At 36.3% G+C, this 23,609-nt stretch overlaps 1 protein-coding gene across 1 annotated transcript in view; it reads left to right on the forward strand.

Annotated features, from left to right (window-relative positions):
- LOC108972815 (chaoptin) overlaps window positions 1-23,609 on the forward strand; it is a 242,574-nt gene that overhangs the window by 204,936 nt on the left and 14,029 nt on the right. The window contains exon 3 of the mRNA XM_018939640.1: window positions 9,957-10,101. Coding sequence (XP_018795185.1) covers window positions 9,957-10,101 — 145 coding nt within the window. The remainder of the gene's footprint in view (window positions 1-9,956; window positions 10,102-23,609) is intronic.

The following is a 23,609-nucleotide window of genomic DNA, read 5'->3' on the forward strand; positions in this document are numbered from 1 at the left end:
AGGTCATGAAGGTCACAGGTCTTTTTGAGATCCACCGATATTGGACAAACATAGCGTGGCAGCTACTTAAGTGTTCGAACTCAAGTCCTTGTATGAACAACTTTTTTATTTGAAGCGATATCTTTAGGAAATTCGACACAACTTATAACCAAAGACGTTGCTATTATCGCGGGGGAAATTGTGAAGATCGGAAAGCTATAGCGAATAACTGTCATACAAACTGAAAAACTGAATAACCGGAATCAATCAATACTTCTATGATAAACTTTCTTATTTTAAGAGGAATCTCTGCAAAATTTGGCATAACTTATTGCCCAAAGCATGGCTATAATCTCGGATGAAATTGTTTAGATCGGGCAATTTTAGCGTCATACATTCGATTAATCGGTATTAATTCCTTGTATGGAAAACTTCGTTTAGTTGACAAGGCATCTTCACTAAATTTCAAACAGACTATTAGTCAAGGTATAGCTACAATCTCCAAAATTAATGCTCAGATCGGATCACTATAGCATATAGATGTCACGGAAACTGTTCAGTCAAAACAGTAAAGCTGGGCTCAATTTGAAATAAAGCTAAGAGCTAATCAGTTCAGCTTAGCTGCTAACTAGCTAATTAGCAGAATGCACTTATAATAAATATATATAACTATGCTACATAACAGTAAAGCCTGGCAGATGAACAAACCCACAGCTAGCCACTGGCTGATGTGCCAAATAAGCCGAACAGCCAAAGAGCTTAGAGGTGGCCTAGCCCACTTCAGTTGAGTGCGTCCATTCATGTGCATATATATATATATACATATGTGTGTGTGACAGTGTGCTCGTAGGCAGTCGCACTCCTGGGGGCATATAAACAAACAGTTGTATATATGTGTATGTATATGTTTGTACTTTTCGTGTATGTGTGTGTTTGCGCGAGTTGTTAAGCAGACCAGMTAAATGTATCGCCTCAGTGCCCAATGTCGACAGCCTCGTTGCACAGCAGCTGTCAAACCGCTTACACATGCTTATAAACACCGTTACATGATTAGTTGTGCTGGTATGAATGCCAATGTAAGCGCACAACAAGCGACCAGCATGAGAACAAGCACACATACACACATACACATTCAGACAAAGGACGAAAGTACCCACATCAGCAAAATTCATATGTGCTTTTGCTATTATTTGTGTGCGCCTATGTATGTGTGCACAGCTGTTTGGCCAAAGCATTGCCTTTGCGCCACTCCCTCAAGCMTTGCGGTGTCTACGAGCGCTGCCAACCGAGCACTGCTGAGCTTTGCTTTGCTTTGGCGTGGCGTGGCGCGTTAAAGTTCAACGCTTGGTGCCCTCAGCTGTGAGCGCAAATATAAAAACGGCCGCTGCTCTCTCGACGTGCAATGCAACCTCATTAATTAACACATGCTCAACGAAACGTTATTTAATTGTTGTTGTTGTGACTGCTGTTACCAATTCTGTTGTTGTTGATGCCACGCTGGGGACAGAGCGCAAAGCTCGGGCTTACACACAAACACACTGGAGTGCAGAGGCWTCACGTCGGGTACAAGGACAGCGAGCAAACGCTTACACACACACATATACACAGACATACAAGAAACACATTAAACAAATAAGCGGTTTTTCGCACACTTACGTGTGTRTCTACTTTCTCCAGCGTTTTTGTTTACCTTTGTGCGCTTTTCACTTGCATTAACMTATGTGTGTGTGTGTGTAGGTCTGGTTGGTCCGTAGGCTCATTGTGGGACATTCGACTGCAAAAGTCGCTGCTCCTCGTCGCAGTCAAAGTTGAATTAGGTTAGCTCACATATACATATTTTTTCTTTGCTTTTTTGGCTTGCATTTTTTACCATTTTCATTTCGCTGTTTGTTTTTGCGGCTCTCAGCTGTCGCGCGCTTTGCTGTTTAAGCAAACAATTAAATCGCTAAGGGACTAAAAACTCGACTGCTTGCGTGGCAGAATGGCATGACAGAATGCCTGACACAGTTGTGCATAGACACAAAGGCAAAAAAGTCATGCTTTAAATAATAAATAGTAAATGGAGCGAGCTTTTGGTCTGAATTCAGCGCTAGTAAATAATGTCTCGCTAATTTCAAATATATCTCAACGSATTTTCCTACAAAAGAGCTGTGAATGACAGAGATGAATACTTCTACAGTTTAATATCTGATTTTKATTTGACTCCGGATCCAGCGACGGACTTAAATGTGGTCAAGGTATTATGAAGAGCAGTGCTGTTGCTATTCAGTTGCTTATATTTTATTGACAGCTATTGACAGTTTTAATTAGCACAGAATGATTCGATACTTCCTTTTTGAAAAAATACCACTCTCGTAGAAATCTTGGTCTCAATCTACAAAAAAGATGAAATTTTTCGCAAAAAAATTAATTTGCTCTAGACAAAAGTAGGTCTGGACTATAAGCTGGTTGCATAAAAACCTCTTAACCAAACTTTTGGATCTTCTAACGAGTCACTGTCGATGAGTGTGAAATGAACTGCTTGTCCTTATGGAGAACAATTCCTTTCCTGTTGCCAAAGCTGCGTCCCAATTAAGAGAGGGAAACAGCTCATATTAGATAATTCCTTACCAATGGCACCAATCACGTAAGAAAACATAATTCTTCATCAATTACATAATTCTATAGATTAACATGAACTAGTGACAGCTTTTCATTTCAGAAACTTCAGGTAATGTAAGATATAATAAAACTCTCATTACTTAAGCATCAAATTGAAAGCTCGATAACTTATTCTCAGTATAATTTCTTAATGTCGCCCCATAGAAAAGCTGACTTGGCACTCTTCCCAGTAAAAGTTAGTTATCAATTGGTGCAAGGTCCGGATTAGAATCTAGATTTCTAATAAGATCGAAATCAGCCTTTGGTGTTTGTCTTTCGTCTTTGTGTGTGGCCTGGAGTTGTTCTGATGGCATAAACCCCCTTTTCTATTGGCCAGAGCTGACCGATTTCTTCCTCTAGTAGATCTAAGTGTTGACATACAGATTCTAATTAGAGTTTGGCTGTAGAGAAGTAGCTCAAAGTATGTTTTCCTGCCCATCCTATACTCACTACCAAATACAAAATCAATTCCTTCTCTTCCATCAATCCTTGCTGGCTGCCGTTTGCTCGATCTCGATCGCTTGCGCTTGTCCTCTGTCAGCATTCAGTCATCCTTAGCTGAAAATATCACTGCAAATTAGTTCCAAGTGAAAATGAATAAAAACTTATTTGACTAATTTAAAGTCACCGCATATTTGATACCTAARAAAAGGTATTTTGCTAAGTTTGTAGGACTGTCCTTAATTACTATGCCAAATATGAGCAGTTGCTTAAGTCGACACCTAAATAGTGCATTGCGATTCTCACAATGGATTGAAATATAGAACAAAGAATTTGTTTAAATTTTATGTTTTTAACCAAATTTCTTTGCAAAATCGTTGCGAATGTTGATTCAAAAATACAAGCTTCCGAGTCGTACAAAGCCTTCAAAGACGATCTAGAGGTCGTTGAGGAACACCTCGTTCTGGACGTCCTTCGATCTATTTTACTGAAAAAAATCTTAAAGAACTGAAGGGTATGGTGTTTGATAAACATCCGATAAGTGCCAGAGAGTTGGGAAGAGACATCTCTCTTGAGTCCGTTCTAATGATTATGGTGGATAATTTAAGTATGAAATGCGTTCTTTCTCGACTCGTCCCGATAAAGTTGAATTTTTTGTTTTTAAAGTAAACATGTCTCATTGGACATCCATGACTGTGCGAATTCCGATATCATATTCATAGAGAGAATTAAAACTACCATTAAGATATTCTTCTTCTTCATGAGTTCTATATACAAATAAGTAAACAGTCATCTGAATGGAGGGAAAAAAACGAGCCGAAACTCAAAAACCACGTAACAGTCGCTCAAAGCCCAAGATGATAGTTTTTTTTTTTTTTGTTTTTTTTGTTTTGATTTTCGTGGTTGGGTGCATCTAGAGTTTGTTGTGGAGGGATAGACGATCAATAAGGAATTTTATTTGGCCATATTGAGGCATTGTCCACCGAAATTCTGGARGAGCAATTCATGGATATTACCCAATGAAAATGCATCATCTTAATGAATACCACCGATCAACCACCGTATTTACCAGCTTTTGTCCYGCGTGAKTTKTTCTTGTTTCCTAAATTGAAATTGACGCTACGTGGAATCCGTTTCCAGTCCATGGAAGAGATAAAAAAAAATTAGCAGAGCCACCTAAAAGCCATCCCAAAATATGCTTAAGAAAAATATTTCGGGGACTGAAAAGATTGTTGGCAGAAGTATACTATATTTCATCTGATTGGGATTACTTTGAAATTTGTTTACTCTTTTGTCACAATAAATGTTTGGAAAAGTAAGAAACAAGCTAATATCTAATTGATTTAGAAGCTTGGGCAGGGCTTTCTTTACAGTAAAAAAATATGAAACTTGATCAGAAAGTATATAAGACTATAAACTTCATTTTTATACCTTAACCTCAGACGGCCGAGTCAAGTTCAATATATATTTACATATGCGAACTAGTGTCTAAGCTTTCAAGATATTGATCTCAGATTGTGCGCACAGCATTTCCTTCCAAGAATAATGCTCATTTCATGGAATCGCATATAACGGAGTACTAAAGAATATAGCTACCAAAGGAAGCGGAAAGGAGGCTTATCAAACTCCAGTTCTTGTGAGCAAAAATTTTCTATTTGGTAAGATATCAACATGAAATTTGGTACGAATTATTGCCTAAGACTACGCTAGAGTCTCCAAACAAATTGCTATGATCGGATCACTATAGCGCACAGATGTTATACAAATTGATCGTTCCAAAGAAAATATCTGTATGTAAAATTTTTTTTATTTCCCAATAAATCTTTAGTATTTTCTGTATGAATTATTGCCAAAAGTAATGCTTTAAGTTCTGAGTATTAAGTTATTTTTCGAATCAGACCGCTATAGCATATAGCTGTTATATAAAGTGACCTATAAAAGTTGAGACAAAGATTTTTTGTACACCTTTGTGCTATAAGAAATTTACATGAGGAGGGTATATGTCGTATTTTATTGGTTTTAATAAAAGCTCTGAGTTTTGAAAAAGTTAAAACCTTGATTAAAGTGTCTCCTTTTTTGTTTCCGAACTTTGGTATGTATGGTGCGCTTCCATATGCTTTTATGCAAGAATAACAATATACTCATACTAGCATACACTCACATACACACATACTTTTTCTTTTGCAGCTTGCGCTACTTTCACGTCATTTTTGCAAAAACTTTGTGCGCATTTAAATGTTTTTATCTAAAACTATGTCAGTCTGGCGTGAGACAATGCAAGCAATTGTCTGAGCATGTATGTGTGTATACGATAGACAATTGTCTCATTGCTGCATATGAGTGTGCGTTTCATTTAGCCACAAAAACTTTTACGCCTTTCGCATTTAATTGTGTGCAAAAGTTAATCTTATGTTAATTACCAATGCGACAAAAGCAAACAGATAAACCGGAGTTGGAGCCAAGTGGGGTGAGGACAGACGGCGGCAAGCAGACAGCGTGTGAGTTWTATAGTGCGAAGTTAGCTGCAGAACAATACTAACGACTAAGAAAGCGAAGAAGCATTGTTTGTGTTGTTTTTTGTTGGCTTTGGCATTTAGCTGAAGTCACTCGGTGGCGTAGTTGGAGGGCCACACACACACCACAACAACAACAACCATTAAGCATTGTTTTGCTACATTTAATTAGTTGTTGCTTATAGTTTGCTTGTGCAAACACACACACATACAATATCCCCATGTATATGTATACTCCCATTGTGTATACGCGCAAGCACTAGTTAAGCTCTCTTGTAGCTGACATTCGTAAGCGTTGCTCATTAAAAATCTATTAGCTAAGCATTGAGGCGGTTTTTGGAGCTCAACTTTAATGCCAAATTGATAGCGTCAATGAATTTGCGTTAGCGAAATGAGCATTCTTCAGCGAAATGGCACGCTTTGTGCAGACTACAGCGGTGTGGGTAAGAGCAAATAGCTCATTATGGCGCACCACTAGGCGTATGAGTAACATTTTTCTATGGCGCGCCCCCATTCGACAGCAATTTGATTGCATTTGCGCTAGTAAGCGACAACAACAACAGCATTAAGGTAGCCAACAACAAAAGCGAAATCGAAATTKGAAGCTAAAACTCGCTTAGGCCTGGCATGCTGTGTCCAAATCGATAGCACTTAGACATTTTAAACTCATTTGCGCACATCGGAATGTCAATGTGAATTGCGCTCAAATTTTAAATAAATTAGAAATCCATTTCCGAAAAGCATTTGCAGCAGCACACTCTACCACGCTCACTGTGTGTCTGTCGACTTAATTGCCTATTTCAATTTTCATTGCTTTCACGAAATGTGCCCATTATAGCACGCGCACGTTTGTGTCCTGGCAGCCGCTCACCCGACAACCCACACACCCGCACACCCTCACACCCGCCAGCCAATTGCCATTGTCATTTCTGTTTATCGGATGGCCTCGCTGATGACCCCATTATTGCCAATTTTTTTCATTCAATTTTCTTTTGTAGTTGTGTGTCTGTCTCTTATACACATCTAGAGATAAACATCCGATAAGTGCCAGAGAGTTGGGAAGAGACATCTCTCTTGAGTCCGTTCTAATGATTATGGTGGATAATTTAAGTATGAAATGCGTTCTTTCTCGACTCGTCCCGATAAAGTTGAATTTTTTGTTTTTAAAGTAAACATGTCTCATTGGACATCCATGACTGTGCGANACGCGCACGTTTGTGTCCTGGCAGCCGCTCACCCGACAACCCACACACCCGCACACCCACCAGCCAATTGCCATTGTCATTTCTGTTTATCGGATGGCCTCGCTGATGACCCCATTATTGCCAATTTTTTTCATTCAATTTACTTTTGTAGTTGTGTGTTATGTGTGTATGTAAGCATTTTCAATTTTGTTTTTGTTGCTTTTAATGTTTTCTTGTCGTTGTCTGCTTTTTTGTGCAATTGCTGCCTGAACGGCTCTAGTGTGCCGGCACTGATTGGTTGTAGATTGTGTTATGGCCACAGCACACTTGCAAATCTATTGAGCAACGCTGCCGCTTATTTTTGTCTGTGTAAATGTGTGTGTGTATGTTTGCATTGCTTCCTGCCAACAAATGGCAAACAATTTGAACTTTGGCCGAAACTTAGATCTCTAGTGACCCGAAATAAATTGGGTGGTGTGGGGCAAGATGATTGGAAAACTAAGTTGCGGCAACAGCAGAGATACAAAGTATTTGCTGGTGAACAAAGGTTATGAAAAAAGTTGRGGACACTAAAAAGTATGTAATAAAAAGCTGACGAATCGTATGTTGCAACATTAATCATATAAAAGAAGATAAAAAATAAATGTCGGCAAGCCAGAAGTAATTTTTAGTTTCTAAACCGTCTCAACAGTGGCATAAAGCGGTCTTTCTAGAAATATGTTAAAATTGTGACACAAAAATAACTTATTTTTATTCAGTTATATTACTTATTCGCAAAAATCTCTGCTTTCTGCAAATTTTTTGAGTCTTTCTGGCTTTCTTCTACCAAAATAATCAAAATCGTATCGATTTCTCCATTTGTCTCTCAAAACTCTATACTAGTATACAGGTATTACAGAGATGATAGTTCGGATTTTTTTATACTTATTTAGTTACTTAAGTCTACCGACATTAATTATTACAGATTACGTTCTGTCAAGAAAGTATCGGGAATTCTTCATTTCCTCCTCTCATATTCTGCTTATATGGAAGACAGCTACATTTTTTTCTGGATTGGTATAACTGTCCTTAACTATGATGCCAAAAATCTGATCTGTGAACCAGTGTGTTTACAGAAGCTGTTTATCTTTGTCGACCTCAGTAGTGTTTGTCGAATTTTACAAAACTTTTTTAACGTGTTTGTGTAAAATTTTGGCCAAACACTCAAATTGTATCATTAAACAAGTACCGCATCTCCCTGATTTAGCTCCATGTGACTTTTACTTTTCTTCACACTGAAATATCCACTTCGGAGAACACGCTTCGACTCTATTGAAGATATCAAAACAAAAATTCGACGCAATTTTTTGACGATTGGGTGAAGAGTTGACACATGTGCAGCGCTTCAAATTGATGTTACCTTCAAGGCGATAAAGTAAATTTGGATGATTGAAAAATTTTCGTGTTTTTTTTTTTTGTTCTTATATGGAAGCGTAGAGATCGAAGTGGCTCGGAGCTGCCCGCAGGGGTCTATCTGTGTTTCATATATATGAAACTTCATGATGGACTCAATGCTGGGACAACTGGAGAACCACCCAGGTATATGACGCATGTCAAAAACCTGGGGTTGACCATGTGTGAAATAATGTGTTTCATGCTACATTTGGTGAATGTGGGTTTTGAGGCTAAAATTGCTGCATGAATGATTGGATTGTTGATGATGTGCAGAGGAAGGAAGCAAGAGGCTCTAGATGAAAGGGTTAGGAGAAAGTGGCAAAAGCGTGGGAAAAGTGGGATAGTAGCCGTAACGGTTGGCTTACTTACGAGTTCATGCGGAATGTTTGGAAAGACATCTATACTTCATATTCTCTATGAGCTTCCTACTTACTGGGCATAGACCACTGAATACATTTTTGCATAGGAGTAACTTATAGGAAAGTCCTGAATGTGTGYATGGAGACTGCATTGAGGATTAGGTACATGTCATTGCAGAATGTCAAGCGTACTCGGATATCAGGAACCTTGAGGAAATGGGAATTAGTTATACAGATTTAGAAAGCCGAACATTTAGGGTCGTTTGAAAGGTTTGCGTGTAAGTTATTTAGACGGCGAAGATAACTGACTRAAATTTAAGTGTGCGTTTCTTGTGCGATTTTCGCGTGCGTTAGATGAGAGTATGAGGTCCAACACCTGKTCACCWATCCAAAKCATKRTGGAAGCTCAATTGGTAGTAGTTTTGGCTAAGAGATTTGACCGGAAACTTAGTTCTAATACATCGCGAAGCAGGAGACCTTGCAGTTCGCTCCAACCTGTTCATGGGGTGTATCCCCTCGGAGTATGTTGTTATGGTTTTGATTTAAAACCCGAATGCGGGCAGGTTATTTTGATCACTCAATGTATAGCTGCATCGCAACCGGGTGCCGGAACCAAAACATGGCAGGTGTTTTAGATGGGTCTCGAACTTTGCCAGGGTAGTTTTTGTGTCCACTGCCAATTGGTACTGTATATGCCTGGCATATGCAGGGCGCAGGTGAATACATTGATTTGATCCACTGCACCTTTCGGCGCCATGGGGTAAGGCTGACGACAGCAGGTACCCACGTTAAGCACAAAGGACGCTGTTCGCTAAGTTCATTGTTATTCTCAGGGAACATTCGATTCTCCGAGGGACAGTAAGCCCTTAGATGTAAATTTAAAGAATCTCATCTTGGTTGTAACTATGAACATGTTTCCGGTTTCTTGATGATGCCGGCTCCCTAAACAACACTGAACACTCTTTGATTTGTGCAGTAATAAAACTTCTCAGACAAATTTTTCTGATTATTTTATCAATAATAGTTTGTTATAAAAAAAATGCTTGTGAAATAATATTTATTTCCGATTAAAGATTCACAGTCCTACAGCTCGCTTAATAGGAGCATCTATCTCTAAACTCTATTATAATTTTTATTATCAATTATTCTTTCATTAATGTCCATCCTACCTATATTCAGCCTGACTTGAAAATATTCTTATTGACTTTAACTTTTATGTGTTTGGGATAATATTTCAACCAACACCTGCCAAAAATCTAATTATATTTGCTCAAGTAATTCACCTAAGRGCTTTGATATAATAAATCTCATAGAGATTTCTACCAAATCCATACGCTTATCTGCTCTATTACATATTTGACTAGTTTCAATCATTTATTTTTYGTCTGTTTTCCAATCACTTACAGAATTCATACACAGTTCCGTGCGTTAYATTGAAATGTCACGCACACATCTGCAAAGTGTCGACGATGAAACATTTCAGGGACTCCGATTGAAGACATTGAAATTGATCGATAACGAATTGCAGGACATTTCGGAGCGAAGTTTCAGGTGAGTGCATACATTTATATACCAACAGGTGAATATTTATGTATGTATGTGTGTTACGTATACGCATAGTTGTCCAACCTATTGATATATGTTTGTATAGAATATATCACTGAACATTGAAGTATTTATTTCATATCATTAATCGTACATGACTGGGGTTGCGAGATAAACGAGACATGGATAAGTTGCGCGCTTACAAATTAAGGTGAAAAGGGTATGCATACATATATGTATAGGTATGTGATTAATAATGAAATGTATCAATTTATGCGCTTGTGTTTRTATGTAGTTTGGACTTGAAGGTATTGCAATTAAAGTTAGCGTCCAAAGACGTATTTCCCAAGAATATAGATATAATTGGGATAACGAAGATAAATAATACATTAAAGCTGCACATGAAAGAAGCGTAAATATACACATATACAATAAAGTTTTATATATATTAAGCGATATGTATTTATWTGCCTTATTAAGTATGTTTGTTTATTGTGTCGCAATTCTTTAACGCGTCTGCAGGAAATAACGTCTTTTTTCTAAAGACATTTTGTTGGCGTTAAAGAACTCTAAATGTCTTACATTTAATGTTGCAWGTTACACGTGGCAACACAAGCATCAGTTAGACAAACCTGAGTTAGTGGGTCAAATACATTTTTGATTTCAAAACTAAATCGATTTGCAATCAACTGAAGCAGAAAAAGCTTCCTCATCGCAAAAATGTTTTTTCGGAGGTACTTTTGGGAGTCGGCTACCTAACCAAGAGAATTCAAAATTGATCTAAATGTATTGTGTGTTACTAAAGTGAGCGTTTGTGAGTTTAATTCAACTCTTTTTTTTTTATAAACTCTTCTTTCTCTGTTGCGCGTTTGGGCTGTAGCACGCAATGCCATTAGGAGTTTATAGTGATGAAGATGTTATTTAAATCGACTTTAAAGGTATTAAACTCTTAAAGCATATTATCAGAGTGGGAAAAATTATCCATGGCTCATTCTAGTTTACTCAAGAGCTATTTTTTATACAGACAAACAGTCATTGAGCCTCACTGAAAGAGAGAGAGAGAGTAGCTTTACAATTGTACTGCAAAGCTGGTGACAAATCCAAGTCTTCTTCATAGTGAAGAATCGACGTACAAAATCCACGCTTCAAATGCTGCTGAGATAGTCATATTCGGATGTGTTTTTGTTCCACTGTTAGCGAATGTGGTGAACATGTGCACACAGCCTTCTAAACCCAAAATTTTACTTAAAATATGGCTTACAATGCCTAATTAGATGTTTAGAGCCTCTTCTACGTAATATGGTATTGACTTTGAGTTGAAGATTACTTGGGCATAGAAGTAGGTTTGGTAGATAAGATCAGCTGAAGACGCTTTTTAGTGAATTTGGAAATTATTTACCCCGAAGGATGGATGCGAACCTTCAAAGTTCCAAATATTTTATGATAGGATAGAAAAAAATCATAAATATATATTATATTATATTATATATATATAAAAGCGAGTATATTTTTTTATGATGTAAAGACAAGACCATAAACCTACACCCAGTTACCATTACATACTTGTATGTGTGGTTTATGCTTCACTGCATTATTTAAATCTTCATTTCGGCAATACTCGGACGAAAAAACGGTTATTTGATAACAACAAAAAGAAAAAAAACAAAAAAAAAATCTCAATCCATGCGTACTTCAATAAGCCAAAGACATTTAATTAATTTTGTAAATTAATTCGCTTCCATTCCACATGTTATTCGACATTTTTACGCATGCTAATGGAATCTGTTTATTGTAGGCACTTCGAAACAGCAGTTTGACATTTATTTGATGCAAATAAGTTACTGCACAAAAATACTCATTGAGTACATATATGATCCTATAAGCTCTTTTCCGAAGCAATTTCAACCGAAATCGTTTATTTCATTTTCACGCTGTGAGTGGTTTGTAGGTACATCGAACTACAGAAAAACAAATAAATAACTTGTATGTAAGAAAATATCCCTTTGGTTTTTTCCGACCACTATTTATGTCAAGGTGGACAGTTTCGTCTAAAAAGCGGTTTTTTTTAAAGACAAGTCCAAAAAAATTCGTATAGACTTATATAAACTTTCAGTTTCCGCTTTTTGATCTTTTCAAGGGAGGTTAGACATTCGTTTCTGGCAGATAGTGATGCAAAACAAAAAATTTGCAAAATATGATCTCACAATTTTTTCCTCTCTCCCCACCAGCGGAAAGTACTTCAACTTAGCTACAGAAGGACTACTTATTTAAGTAAAGAATAAAATTCAAATTCGCACTGGTGTTCATTGTGATATGAAATATACTGTATATGTTTCTAATGAAGTACTATAATTAATCGCCTTCAAAATAAGTTATTATGATGAAATGAACCAAAAATTAATATTTCTTAATATTCGTGCATAAATTCCCACATATTCGAGGTGCTCTATCATTTAACTTCACAAAAAAAAAATTAATTTCCAGGAAAATTTCAGGAAATGCAGCAAGCACTAGTGCTGTACAATGAACATTAAAACACATAAGAGTAACTGGATTTCTAAATAAATAAATAAAATTAATCTCACGAGAGAATATGTACGAACTTATGAGCAAAGCTAATACACCTAAGAAAAATACGCACAGCGAAAAGCATGCACACACACGCAATTAAGTTTCTCAACGATTTTTGCTTTCCTTGAAATAAATCTTCCATTAAGCCGCAGCAAACACAAGCTATCCAGGGATTTGCTGTGCTTATTGCGATTTCATTTTCAATTTTCTTTAGCTCCTTGCACTCTCTCACTCTCTCACTCTCTCACACTAAGTGTGTGGGGTCAGCCAGTTAATCTCCAGGAAAGATGCTTATGTTTTCGTTTGCTTCGATTTGTTTTATTTTGCTGCATTTCAACGACTTTATTTTGGCATTTTGCCATATTAAATATAATTATATTTGTAAGTATGTGGGCAGCGGTAGCTGCGTAGCTTATTAGTCATCAATATGTTGAATGTTATAAGCTGCAAGCAAGCAGACAAACCATGCAGAAAAAGTGCATCCGTTGAGCATAGAAAGAAAATGGAGCAAATAATTTTATATTAATACCCGTTCTACAAACAATTTTTGAAAATCCAAATTAAACAACTAAGAAGAGCTAAGTTCGGCTATAACTAAGCTTTTCATACACTTGTTTATTTAATCACACTCACTAAGGTTCTAACAATAGTGTGAATCTAAAATAGAAAGGTGGAATTATAGTGTTCAAAGTCTCTCTTCAGAAGATTATTAATGAAGTTTATGGTATTACATTGATTGCACAAATAGTGAGACAACTGATTAGGGTTACTCTGTGGAAGATTATATGCGAATCAATTAAAGTGCTTATATGAACATTTTCAGAAATATTCGGACGTCTTGTGCGGTACCAAAGTACCGTTTCTCTTGCTAAAGTCCTTTGGACGTTTATTATAATTCTTAACCCAGTATAGAAAATCGGCTGCAATAAAGATACTAGAACTCACGGAAAAGTCTACTCAAGAACTATAATAACTGAAAATGTTGTCAGTTTCATTTAACAGGGTTTCTATTCTCAGTTTTAACCCAGAAAATATCAAAAAGTAATTTTCAGCAATAAAATCGATTACTAAGGGAATAGAAAAAAATAAGTTGATATTTAGTATTGGTGACGGCTGACTGCATGACTTAAATTTGTTTAGCATATTCGCTTGATATACTACTATAAGCAATGAATAGTAAGTCCTTGTTCATAATTTTAAAATACTTAATTTATTCTTCAAACTTGTGTCGCATCTTTCAAAGGAATCCTCCTTGATCCTAATAGACTTGAGCCAACAATTTTGCTAATCCACAAAACGGTTGTTAAAGTCAATTTTCGAAATGGCCTTCAATGTGCGTAGCGATTATCATTAAATGTCTTCAATAGATTCAAAATGGTTATTCTACAGCGGTCGTTTGAATTTGCTGAATAGCAAGAAGTTACACAGAGATAAGTCAGGCGAATTCGGCAAAGAAAATTTGATGGAACTTCTTTGTTGAATAACCAACTCAACATAAAAATCGCGAATTGCACTTCATGTACTTAAGAAAGCCAAGTCTGTACTGAACACTCATGATTATTTTGTTGTGACATTTGACACAGAAGCCACTTAATTCAAGTTTTACTTTTTTGTGATCGAAAGCCTGGAGTATAGTGAACTTGAGGAAATTGTTTGGGAGAATTGAAAACTAATTGAGTAATTATTGACAAATATGATGAGGGGAGAGTATGAGAAAGAAAGGGAGAGAGTTAGAGGGAAATATATAGAGAAAACGCTAGAGTTGAGCAGATGAAGAGAGCGGGAGCGGAAAATTTATTGAGCAATAGGAGACAAAAGTAATAAAGGATACAGAGAGGGCGCAAACGCGAGAGCGGGTACTATAGAGAGTAAAAAAGTTGGTATGACTAAGAGGGCGAGAGGAAAAAAATTATTGAGTCATTGGACCTTTATCACTTGAGAGATAGAGAGCAAAATCGAACGACTACATAGCAGAAAAAGAGAGCGAGAGATGAGGAGATAGAGAATGTCGGAAATAGTACGGAATTTTTTATGAAAGCCGTGAAACAAAACGATATCCATTGGTTACAACCAAACTTTACCATTAATGAAACAATATTATTGAATTTTGTTTCTAAGTAAATTTATGCGATGGTTGAAATTTATTCCTTTATTCAATTTCTTTAGAATCAAAGATAACCTAAGAAAATAGACAATGAGATTTAAAGTAAGTGGAAAGTTGAGAAAAGTAAATATTTTGCCAGGAAGCTATTTAAAGCCTTTACGAGCTCACTATCCCATCCCATAAGCATTTACTTTCCTATTGATTGCTATTTTTGCTACTTTTGCTGGTTTTCCGTACAGTTTGATTTACTTCAACTTAACTAATAACTTCAAAACATCTTTGTGCTCTATGAAACGGGCATCTGATCAAACTTGACCTGTACTGACAATCGCAAGGCAGTTGGACAGCAATCATAAAAATCATATTCATAAATCTATTTCCCGTAATTTTTTTTTTCAAGTAGTCGTACCAACCAAAATTTTAATTAAAAAGTCTTACTATTTTTTGCGCACACCTCCACATTTTTTGACTTCCACATGTCCGATATGTTTAAGAAAGCATTCACACTCTAAATATTTTTATTTTTGTATTTCTCTGCTTAAATACTTTACATTCATATAGTCGTCGAATATAAGGTCCTTAACAGTTTTAACCCTCATAATCAAGCAGTATGCCTTCAGACCTACCTTATACGAAAAACACCGCATAGTATTTTATATAAAAACTACCAGTGAGATCCAATATTTTGCAGCATTCAACAGAAGAAATCTAAATTTAAACTTTTATCAAATGCATTTGTGGAAATTAATTTTGAAGGAAAATTTTATAATATTTTTACACCACTAACGTTATCTAGAAACACAGGTTTTAGTTAACTAAATGCTCAATATTTTTATTACAGTTTTATTTTTGGCCTCAATTGAAAAATACAAATAAAATTTATTGGAATTTTGTAGAGCCTTCATAAATCCAATATTTGCCGCTTTCTTAGTTCTTAGAATTCAGTTTGCTACTAAAATTTTAAAGATGAAAAATGTTACTTTTCTTCCAATAAATGTATGTTTTGTTGCATAAATAAATAAATATATTTATATACAAAATACGAAAAACAAATAACTTTTCAATATTGCGAACCATTTTAAGCATTATATAAGCACAAAATAGCAATAAAACAAATACTCTAAAAATTTCGTATTTATTCTCCCCAAGTTGTAATAGTATAGATTTTCAGTATGATTTAAATATTTGCTCATGCTTTTCGAATTAAGTAAAAGGAATATTATTTTAGAAATCTTCTGGGTTTTACATGCACCTTAAATCCATTCTTAAAAGCTTTATGTAACTGACCATTATATATAATAATAAGATAAACAATAAGAAATACTTTATATTGCTTATTTTATTATTTCTTAAAATATTTACACAAAATAAAGAGCATAATATTTTGATAGGAAACTTTGCTTACAAAAAAAAAATTATTAAAATAAAATGGAAAACTTTTACCAGAAATATTTTATTATCGAAGTTGGTGATATTTTCCTATTGAATCTTATGGTTTTTGGTAAATTTAGTAAATTGTTGATAGAAAATATTTATTTGTGCAAAACGCTTACCGGGATATGGGTAAAATATACAAACTAATGTGTGCAGCAGCAAGCTGCTAGCAAAAGGGAGGTGTCATAAACTCAAACCCTTTTGAGTTTTTTTACTGCCAATTCAAGCTATATAAATTCGAAAATGATGTAGATATCATACAAGTAATTTGATTTAATATATTTAAACAACAAACTAAAAATCCAATAAAGAAAAGAAAATTGTCTCATACTTAATTTATATAATATTTCATCCGCTTAATATTTTATCAATTTGTACCTTTGAAACAGCTTATCCAGCGCTTAGTAGCCGATACAAATTTGTGATGGTTACCTAGCGCTGGCTAAGCTCCCGCGAAGCGCAGCTATCTAGTAGTAGAAGAGATTACGGGAGCAACAATCCGCGTTTTTTAGGTACATTTTCTTGCTTGTTTATCAGAATTACAGTTGCTTGCGATTCTACTGTACCTGTCTTATCGAAAAGACACATGATGCTATCGATAGCGAGGTTAGGCACTCCTTGATCAGCCCCGTATGCACTATAAATGAGTTCAAGGCTAGTAACGGCGCTCTGCTACCTGAGTGAATGGTCACTTACCTGAAGGGAGGCTGAAACCATTGAATATTGAAAACGACTTTAATAGTCAGAAAGCCTGAAGCGTGAATTAATAGAAATCTCTTGACACTAAACCGCTTCATCAGCATGCCATCAAGCTTTGACCCATCCGCAAAGAAGCTCACTGCTGCTCTCCACCAACGGCTTCTCTCTACCCACAACTCCCTCGTCAGTATATGGATTCCGGTATGTAGTCAAAGTGTGTAAGAATATCCGATTGTTTACATAGGGGTTCTTTTAAAAACCCAGATTTACTGAGTCAGGCAGCAACTTTCTCGGCCATACACTTACCGACGATGTCTACGGAAACTATATGCAATATGGCGTTAGGTGTCATGGTTGGAGTAGACCTTAGGGTATTACACATGCTGATGAGCGCCACCCGTCGAACGTAATATAATGCGCTTAACTATAGTGTCGTAGAGCCAGAGATCAACTTTCGGTAAAAGACGCCATCTTTTACCTATGGCTCCTTTACAGCAATGCAATCGATGCAATGCAATCTTTGTCCTCTCTTCGATATTCGGCTCACATACTCGTAATCTATATTAAGTTGCACAACTTACTAAATCCCTAAACTTTAAAAAATCACATAAAACGAAAATAGATTTATTTATCACTAATTTTTTTTCCAAAAGAATTCATGTTTTTGAACTCCTTCGTATTTTTTAAATTTCGCTCGTGTAGTTGAAAACTTAAATTTCAATGTTCATTTATTCAAACGCATAGCTTAAGTAACTTCATAATGCAGCCGCATGGTACAAACAATATTTAAAAGCCTAACCAAAAAATCGCCACATTTGCCAGCAATCAAATGGTTCAGCGAAAACGGCCGCTGAGTTTTTCCGTCTGTCGTTGGCAAAATTAAATTTCGCATGACTGCACAGAGGTCAACACAAATGCATAGCAAATGAAGGCAGACCGAAAGACCAAGAGACAGTGCAAAAGTCCTGCGGTGCTGTGCAGTCGTTTGTCAGCTGGCCAAGGGCTGATTATGCCGAAGCGCGTCTAGTGTTTGTTGTGTATTTAGGCGGTATATAACGCTCATGCAATTTCTGCTATAAATTCTGGTTGCGCAGTATATGGGCTCTTGACCTAATAGAGCGCGCTTGCCGGCGCTGTGGACACAGAAGCGCATTAGCAAGGCGGGGCCTCGGCATTTTGTGAATGCTCCCATATATTTATAGAATACCGTCATAATGTTGTCAAAAAGCTTCCGGGTTTATTCAGCTGTTGGCCCTCTGTTGGGTGATTGACAAGTTGCATTGTGTTATTTTGACGGTCTTATTGTAGGCAACCTAAATACGTAGTGTCATCGGCAGGCACGCTATTTTTGCAATTCAAAAGTGGTAGGTAAAATGCCTGTGGTCTATGTTTTGGTAAAACTTTTCAATATCTTTAGAGTAATTAGTTTTAGTTATTAGTTAATCTTGTTCAAAGCCAATGGTTTCAAAACTTACAGAGCTGTGCAGAGCTACAGAGTTGAACAGTCCAATATCCATTCTTTTGGTACCGAATTTTTTGAAAATTACATTACCATAGACTGCATCCCCTATCTGTAACATTTTTATAACCTCAAAGAAGCACACGAGAACAATCTTTCAGAAAATTTCTCTGAAATTATTGTCTCAACGGAACTGAATACGCAACCTAAATAACACATTCTATTCACGTCTTCAATACACGTAGTTTTAAAATTGTAAAAAGAACCAATATTGGGTCTTCGAATAAGCATCTTCAAACCATTTTTGGTAGCGCTGATTGTTATTCCATGGAGAGCCATGAAAACTCTAATTCATAATTAATCTAACAACCCAAGGAAGTCCGACTTTCATTTATGCCTTATAATCGTTATTTTTGCGGCATTCAGAATTTAGTGTCGGAAGTACGAGAATCAGAAACATATTATCAGAGCTTGGAGTAAATCGAAGTTAGTTTGACAAATTTGACCAGAATCCATGAATTTTTTGCATAAAAATCTGGTCGCTTAAAACGAATTTTTTCACGTAGAAGCAGTGGCGCAGAAAAAAGTTTTAGGGGGGGTTTCTGTTGAAAAGTTTCATGATGTTAAAAAAGAAATCGTTAATTCTGTCAACGTTTATTCGGATGCCAATGGAAAGAATTAATTGTGAACTACACCGACAGATTCGCCGAGAAAACGATCACTTCGTTTTTGACCTACATACTTTGAAGTGCGTTTTTTTTTTTTWTTTTTTTTTTTTTTTTTTTTTTTTTTTTTTTTTTTTTTTTTTTTTTTTTTTTTTTTTTTTTTTTTGACTTACGACTGAGTTTTGAAGCATTGCTCGACAGTTTCAGTGTCATATCCATAATCCCATGACTCGTAGTACTCGTAGTGCAGAATATAAGGTTCGCAGTTATCAAAGACCCCTTTTGGGAACACTACTCGATATAGTTTTAATAGAAGATTCAGTTTGTTTGTTACGAATCTAGCATTGACCTGCTTCGTACCTGAAACAATAATATTTTCAACGACTCCGTAGTTGTGAATCCATTAAAAAGACGAACATGTTTGAGTTTCCTTTTCCGATTCAAATTTGATCAAGTAGTATGCTACTTGATCAAACGACCCCAAGTCGTAGTATTAAAGTGTTTCGTATTTTGCATGCAAGATTTTCTTTAAATCGTTTGCCATACACAAAGATTGATTGATATTTGTGGTTCTCCTTCACCGAGAATGCAAAATGTAGTGGATTATTCGGAGATTCATTCATCTCCCAAGACCATTATTTACACAATGTCTACTTCGCTAACGTTCCTAGGCTGGAGCTAATAGTATAAGTAGTTCTTAATCAATTCTGAACTCCGTAGAAGCAAGAAATCTCCTAATATTTTTGTATTTAACTCAATGGTCATCACCAGACATCACTTTTCGCAACAATAATCCCCAGTACTTTGCAAACTAGTAATGCGACTGAAGCTTCGTCATTTCCAAAATCTTCCAACAAACAAATCATTCCAGAATGGGAAACAAGTCTAGGGACTTCATCATAATCTCTCAAGTCTGTCATAATTTCAGGAAACTTCACTATTTCCTCAGTTATAGTTTCACTAATTTTGATCCAGGAAGAAATTGTACTTAAAGCTGAGATAAAATTTTATGCTTAAGTAAGAAAAAAACTTAATAAAGAATCCTTATAAGTCACTTTGTTAAAAAATATGTCAACAATATTTAAAACCAAACCTGAGTGCTTCCCAAAAAACATTTTCCAAAAAGAAAGTCTGGATCGCATTGAAGAAAACTGTCCGGCTTACAAAATTAAAAAAGATTTGAAAAACAGATGTAAGTAGTCACAATGCAAACACAAGAGGTTGAAAATAAGTAAAAAACTAAAATGTTAGTATTTTTTCAAGAAGAATTACTAGTTAAGAGATTTGGACCATAAAGCTTGTCTTCAAGGTAACACAAACTTTTAAATCTTTAAAAGATGGAAAACAATTGACGAAATGAAGCAGAGTAGTAAATATAAACAAAATATATTAAAAAAATGCTGTACTTTTAAATACACATTTCCTACAGGGTACCCACCGCATAGTCAATAATTTTCCGCTCATTCCGCTCAATACTTTTGTTGGTATTTTAAGGTATTGTTGTTATTGCCGGAAGCTGTACACATGCACTTCAATCGACAAGTCATTCCATTTCATATAATATACCGTTATGCCCACATAGCATATACCGGTATACATACATATGTATTTATACGTATATGCCCTCCAGCCGCGCTTATGACAGCACCAGTCACTCTTCCATAGACATGGTTGCAACAGCAATTGCCAGCGTTGCTTGACGAATGACACACACACCAATTCACAAACCAAGCCACCAGTTAACCATTCAACGATAAACTATTGGTATGTGTGTGTATGTGTGCAGTCAGTAGTCTACACGGCGAGCGCTCAATTGCACCGTTGTGCATTGTGACATGGCTCATCGCAGCTATTTGAGTTTCCGCGCTGCACAGACAGCGGAAACTGATTGTGCTGATGAAGCGAGCTAAACAATGCCAACGAGCAGCAGCGCTGAAGGCAAGCAGCACAGCGCTGCACACAAACACACACACACACACACATATGCACACATTAACATCCATATTTGGTGCTAATCATAATGGTGCAGTTGATAATGTGGATGGCGGTGATAATATTGCAATATTTAGTGATGACGTCGTAAATGCTAATAATTGCGATGCTGTGCGCTAGGGCGCCGTGCGGTGAGCGCTAGATGTCGCTGCAATCATAACAATCATTATAATGACTGTCGCCAGTGTGATTGCGGCTGTTACAGTTAGTTCTGTTTGGCTGCCATATTCTTTTGTTTTATTGTTGCTATTGTTGTAGGTATTTGTTGTTAGCATTGTCAGTTGTTGATTTTGCCATTAGAACTGTTACTACGAGTACAGACAGATACATTTAGGTACGAGTGCGGCTAGGGTTATGGTAGTGCTTCTGGTTATGACACATGTGCGTATAAGTAAATCTTTATTTTGGCATTTATTCAAACACATAAATGCACATTAGGATTAATCAAAAATTAAAAAAATGTAACATACTTTTTTTGAATCTTTCTTTTTGATGTTAAAAAATATTTTCTCTAACATTTTGTTTAAATTCCAAGAATGAGTAAAATCTAAGTGTCTGTAAGTGCTCTTCTTGTAAAGAAAATCAAAGCTTTGTCTCAAAGTTTATTAAAGTTTGAAAGCTCAACTTTACAATTAAAAAATATTTTGTAGTACCAAAAAAGCTCAAATACCTTCCACCTAAAGGTGGAGAGAAAGACCACTATCTACATTTGGATGTGGCGATTTGTATGGTAGCTTTATGCTATAGTATTCCGGTATGCATAATAGTTTAAGGATTTATTTTTATAGTAGAGCGAAGCATCGAAAAGCAACGAACTTTGATCCGCTAAACCTAATCTACTCCCAACTCAAAACTCTTCCACGGAACCACAAGACATTATACATCCCTGTAGTACGGACGAACTGACGGCTTATTTTGCTGTAACTGTCTTACATTAGTCATGATGGAAGTTGCCACTTCGCGTACAACTTTCCACTTATCAAAAGACTGGCACAGAAGTGCAGTCAAATTTTTCATCGTTAAACTACCACCAAGTGAAACTATTAACTTTTCCTTTATGTTTAGAAACCGAGGACAATGAAAAAACACATGTTTAGAGTCATCTATGGATTCAGCACATATCGAACAATATGGACTGGCGTCATTTTAAAATTTGTATTGATAGCTTCTGAAGCATCCATACCTGCTTAATATTTGGGTAAGGTGGAAATCCAGGTCATCATGTTGTCTAGTTATCCACTTATGTATGTCAGGAATAAGTCTGTGATTCCACCGTCTTTCGGTTGAATTTTGCCACCGTTGCTGCCGTATAAGTAATTATGATCTTTTTTCTATTCTCTCTATTTTTTGATTTCTGTAATTGGCGCTGATAGCAGCATATATGTACCTAATACTTCAGCTATGTACTTCGCTAGACATAGTTCGGAAAGCACTTGCTGCTCTTAGTGTCGTAAGTCTATGCAGCAGTTTTGCCAAAGAAACAGACCATTTGCTTCTAAGTGCTTCTTAAACGAACAACTTTCGTTGGATTTGGCTCGTCTTAGAAGACCCACACGGTCGATTGCTGTTTTGTTTCGAGCTCATACGCATAGATCCATGATTCGTCACCTGTGACAATCTTATAAATGGCTTTTGAAGCAACGCGATCGTATTTTTTCAGCATTTCTTTACACCAATCCACACGAGCATTTTTTTGAGCGATTGTCAAATTGTGCGGGATCCAACGAGAACAAACCTTTTTTACGGCCAGRTKTTYATRCAATATCGAATGTATGCTGGTGGGAGAAATGCATAGGCATGCCTCTATCTGAAAGTATGTTACATGACAGTATTGCATTATCAGTTCACCTACGGCATCGATGTTTTCTGGCACAACGGCTGTTTTTGGACGACCTTCACGGAATTCGTCTATGCACCGCATTTATTGCTCTGATATACGCTTTTATGTGGAGTGCCTGTATCTATACTGGGCACCATATAGTATTACTGCGCTCATCACTTTTGCGATTAGAAGTCGATGGCTGCAGCACACACAGCTCCTTGATAAGGCATTGCTATGTTTGCCGAGTGCTTCCTAAATATCAGTTTGGAGTCCAATATTACCCTTAAATAAGTACTTCCACTCTGGCTGTGAACTAATCGCACATTCTCCTACAGTGAGAGTAAGCTTTTATTCAATTTTCCTGGTGCTTCTGAGGAGTACCTCTGTTTTGTGCTCAGACAGTACCAAACACATGGAAGAAAAGCATTGACGTAGAATATTTATGCATTCATTAAATTTATTAATTTTTTTTTTTTTTTGGTTGTTTTATACATTGCAGCCCATCATATGTAATATTCCATAAAAGAGGGCCTAATACTGAACCTTGTGGTACTTCGCTTGTCCCAGGGTAGCTTTTTTTGCCTTCGTTGGTGCCGTAGAACAACCTCTAAACAAATTTTTTTTTTTTTTTTTAAATAACTCATAGAGATATTTATAAGATACTGAAGGGCGCGTATTTTATATTATAACATTACCGTTTTACCATATCTGTTACCACTTACTGCACATTTTGCAGTGTCGGCAATTATTGTCTGTACTTCGATAGTG

This window comes from Bactrocera latifrons, unplaced genomic scaffold, assembly GCF_001853355.1.
Source record: "Bactrocera latifrons isolate USDA-ARS-PBARC rearing strain unplaced genomic scaffold, ASM185335v1 scaffold_43, whole genome shotgun sequence".
Lineage (NCBI taxonomy): Eukaryota > Metazoa > Arthropoda > Insecta > Diptera > Tephritidae > Bactrocera > Bactrocera latifrons.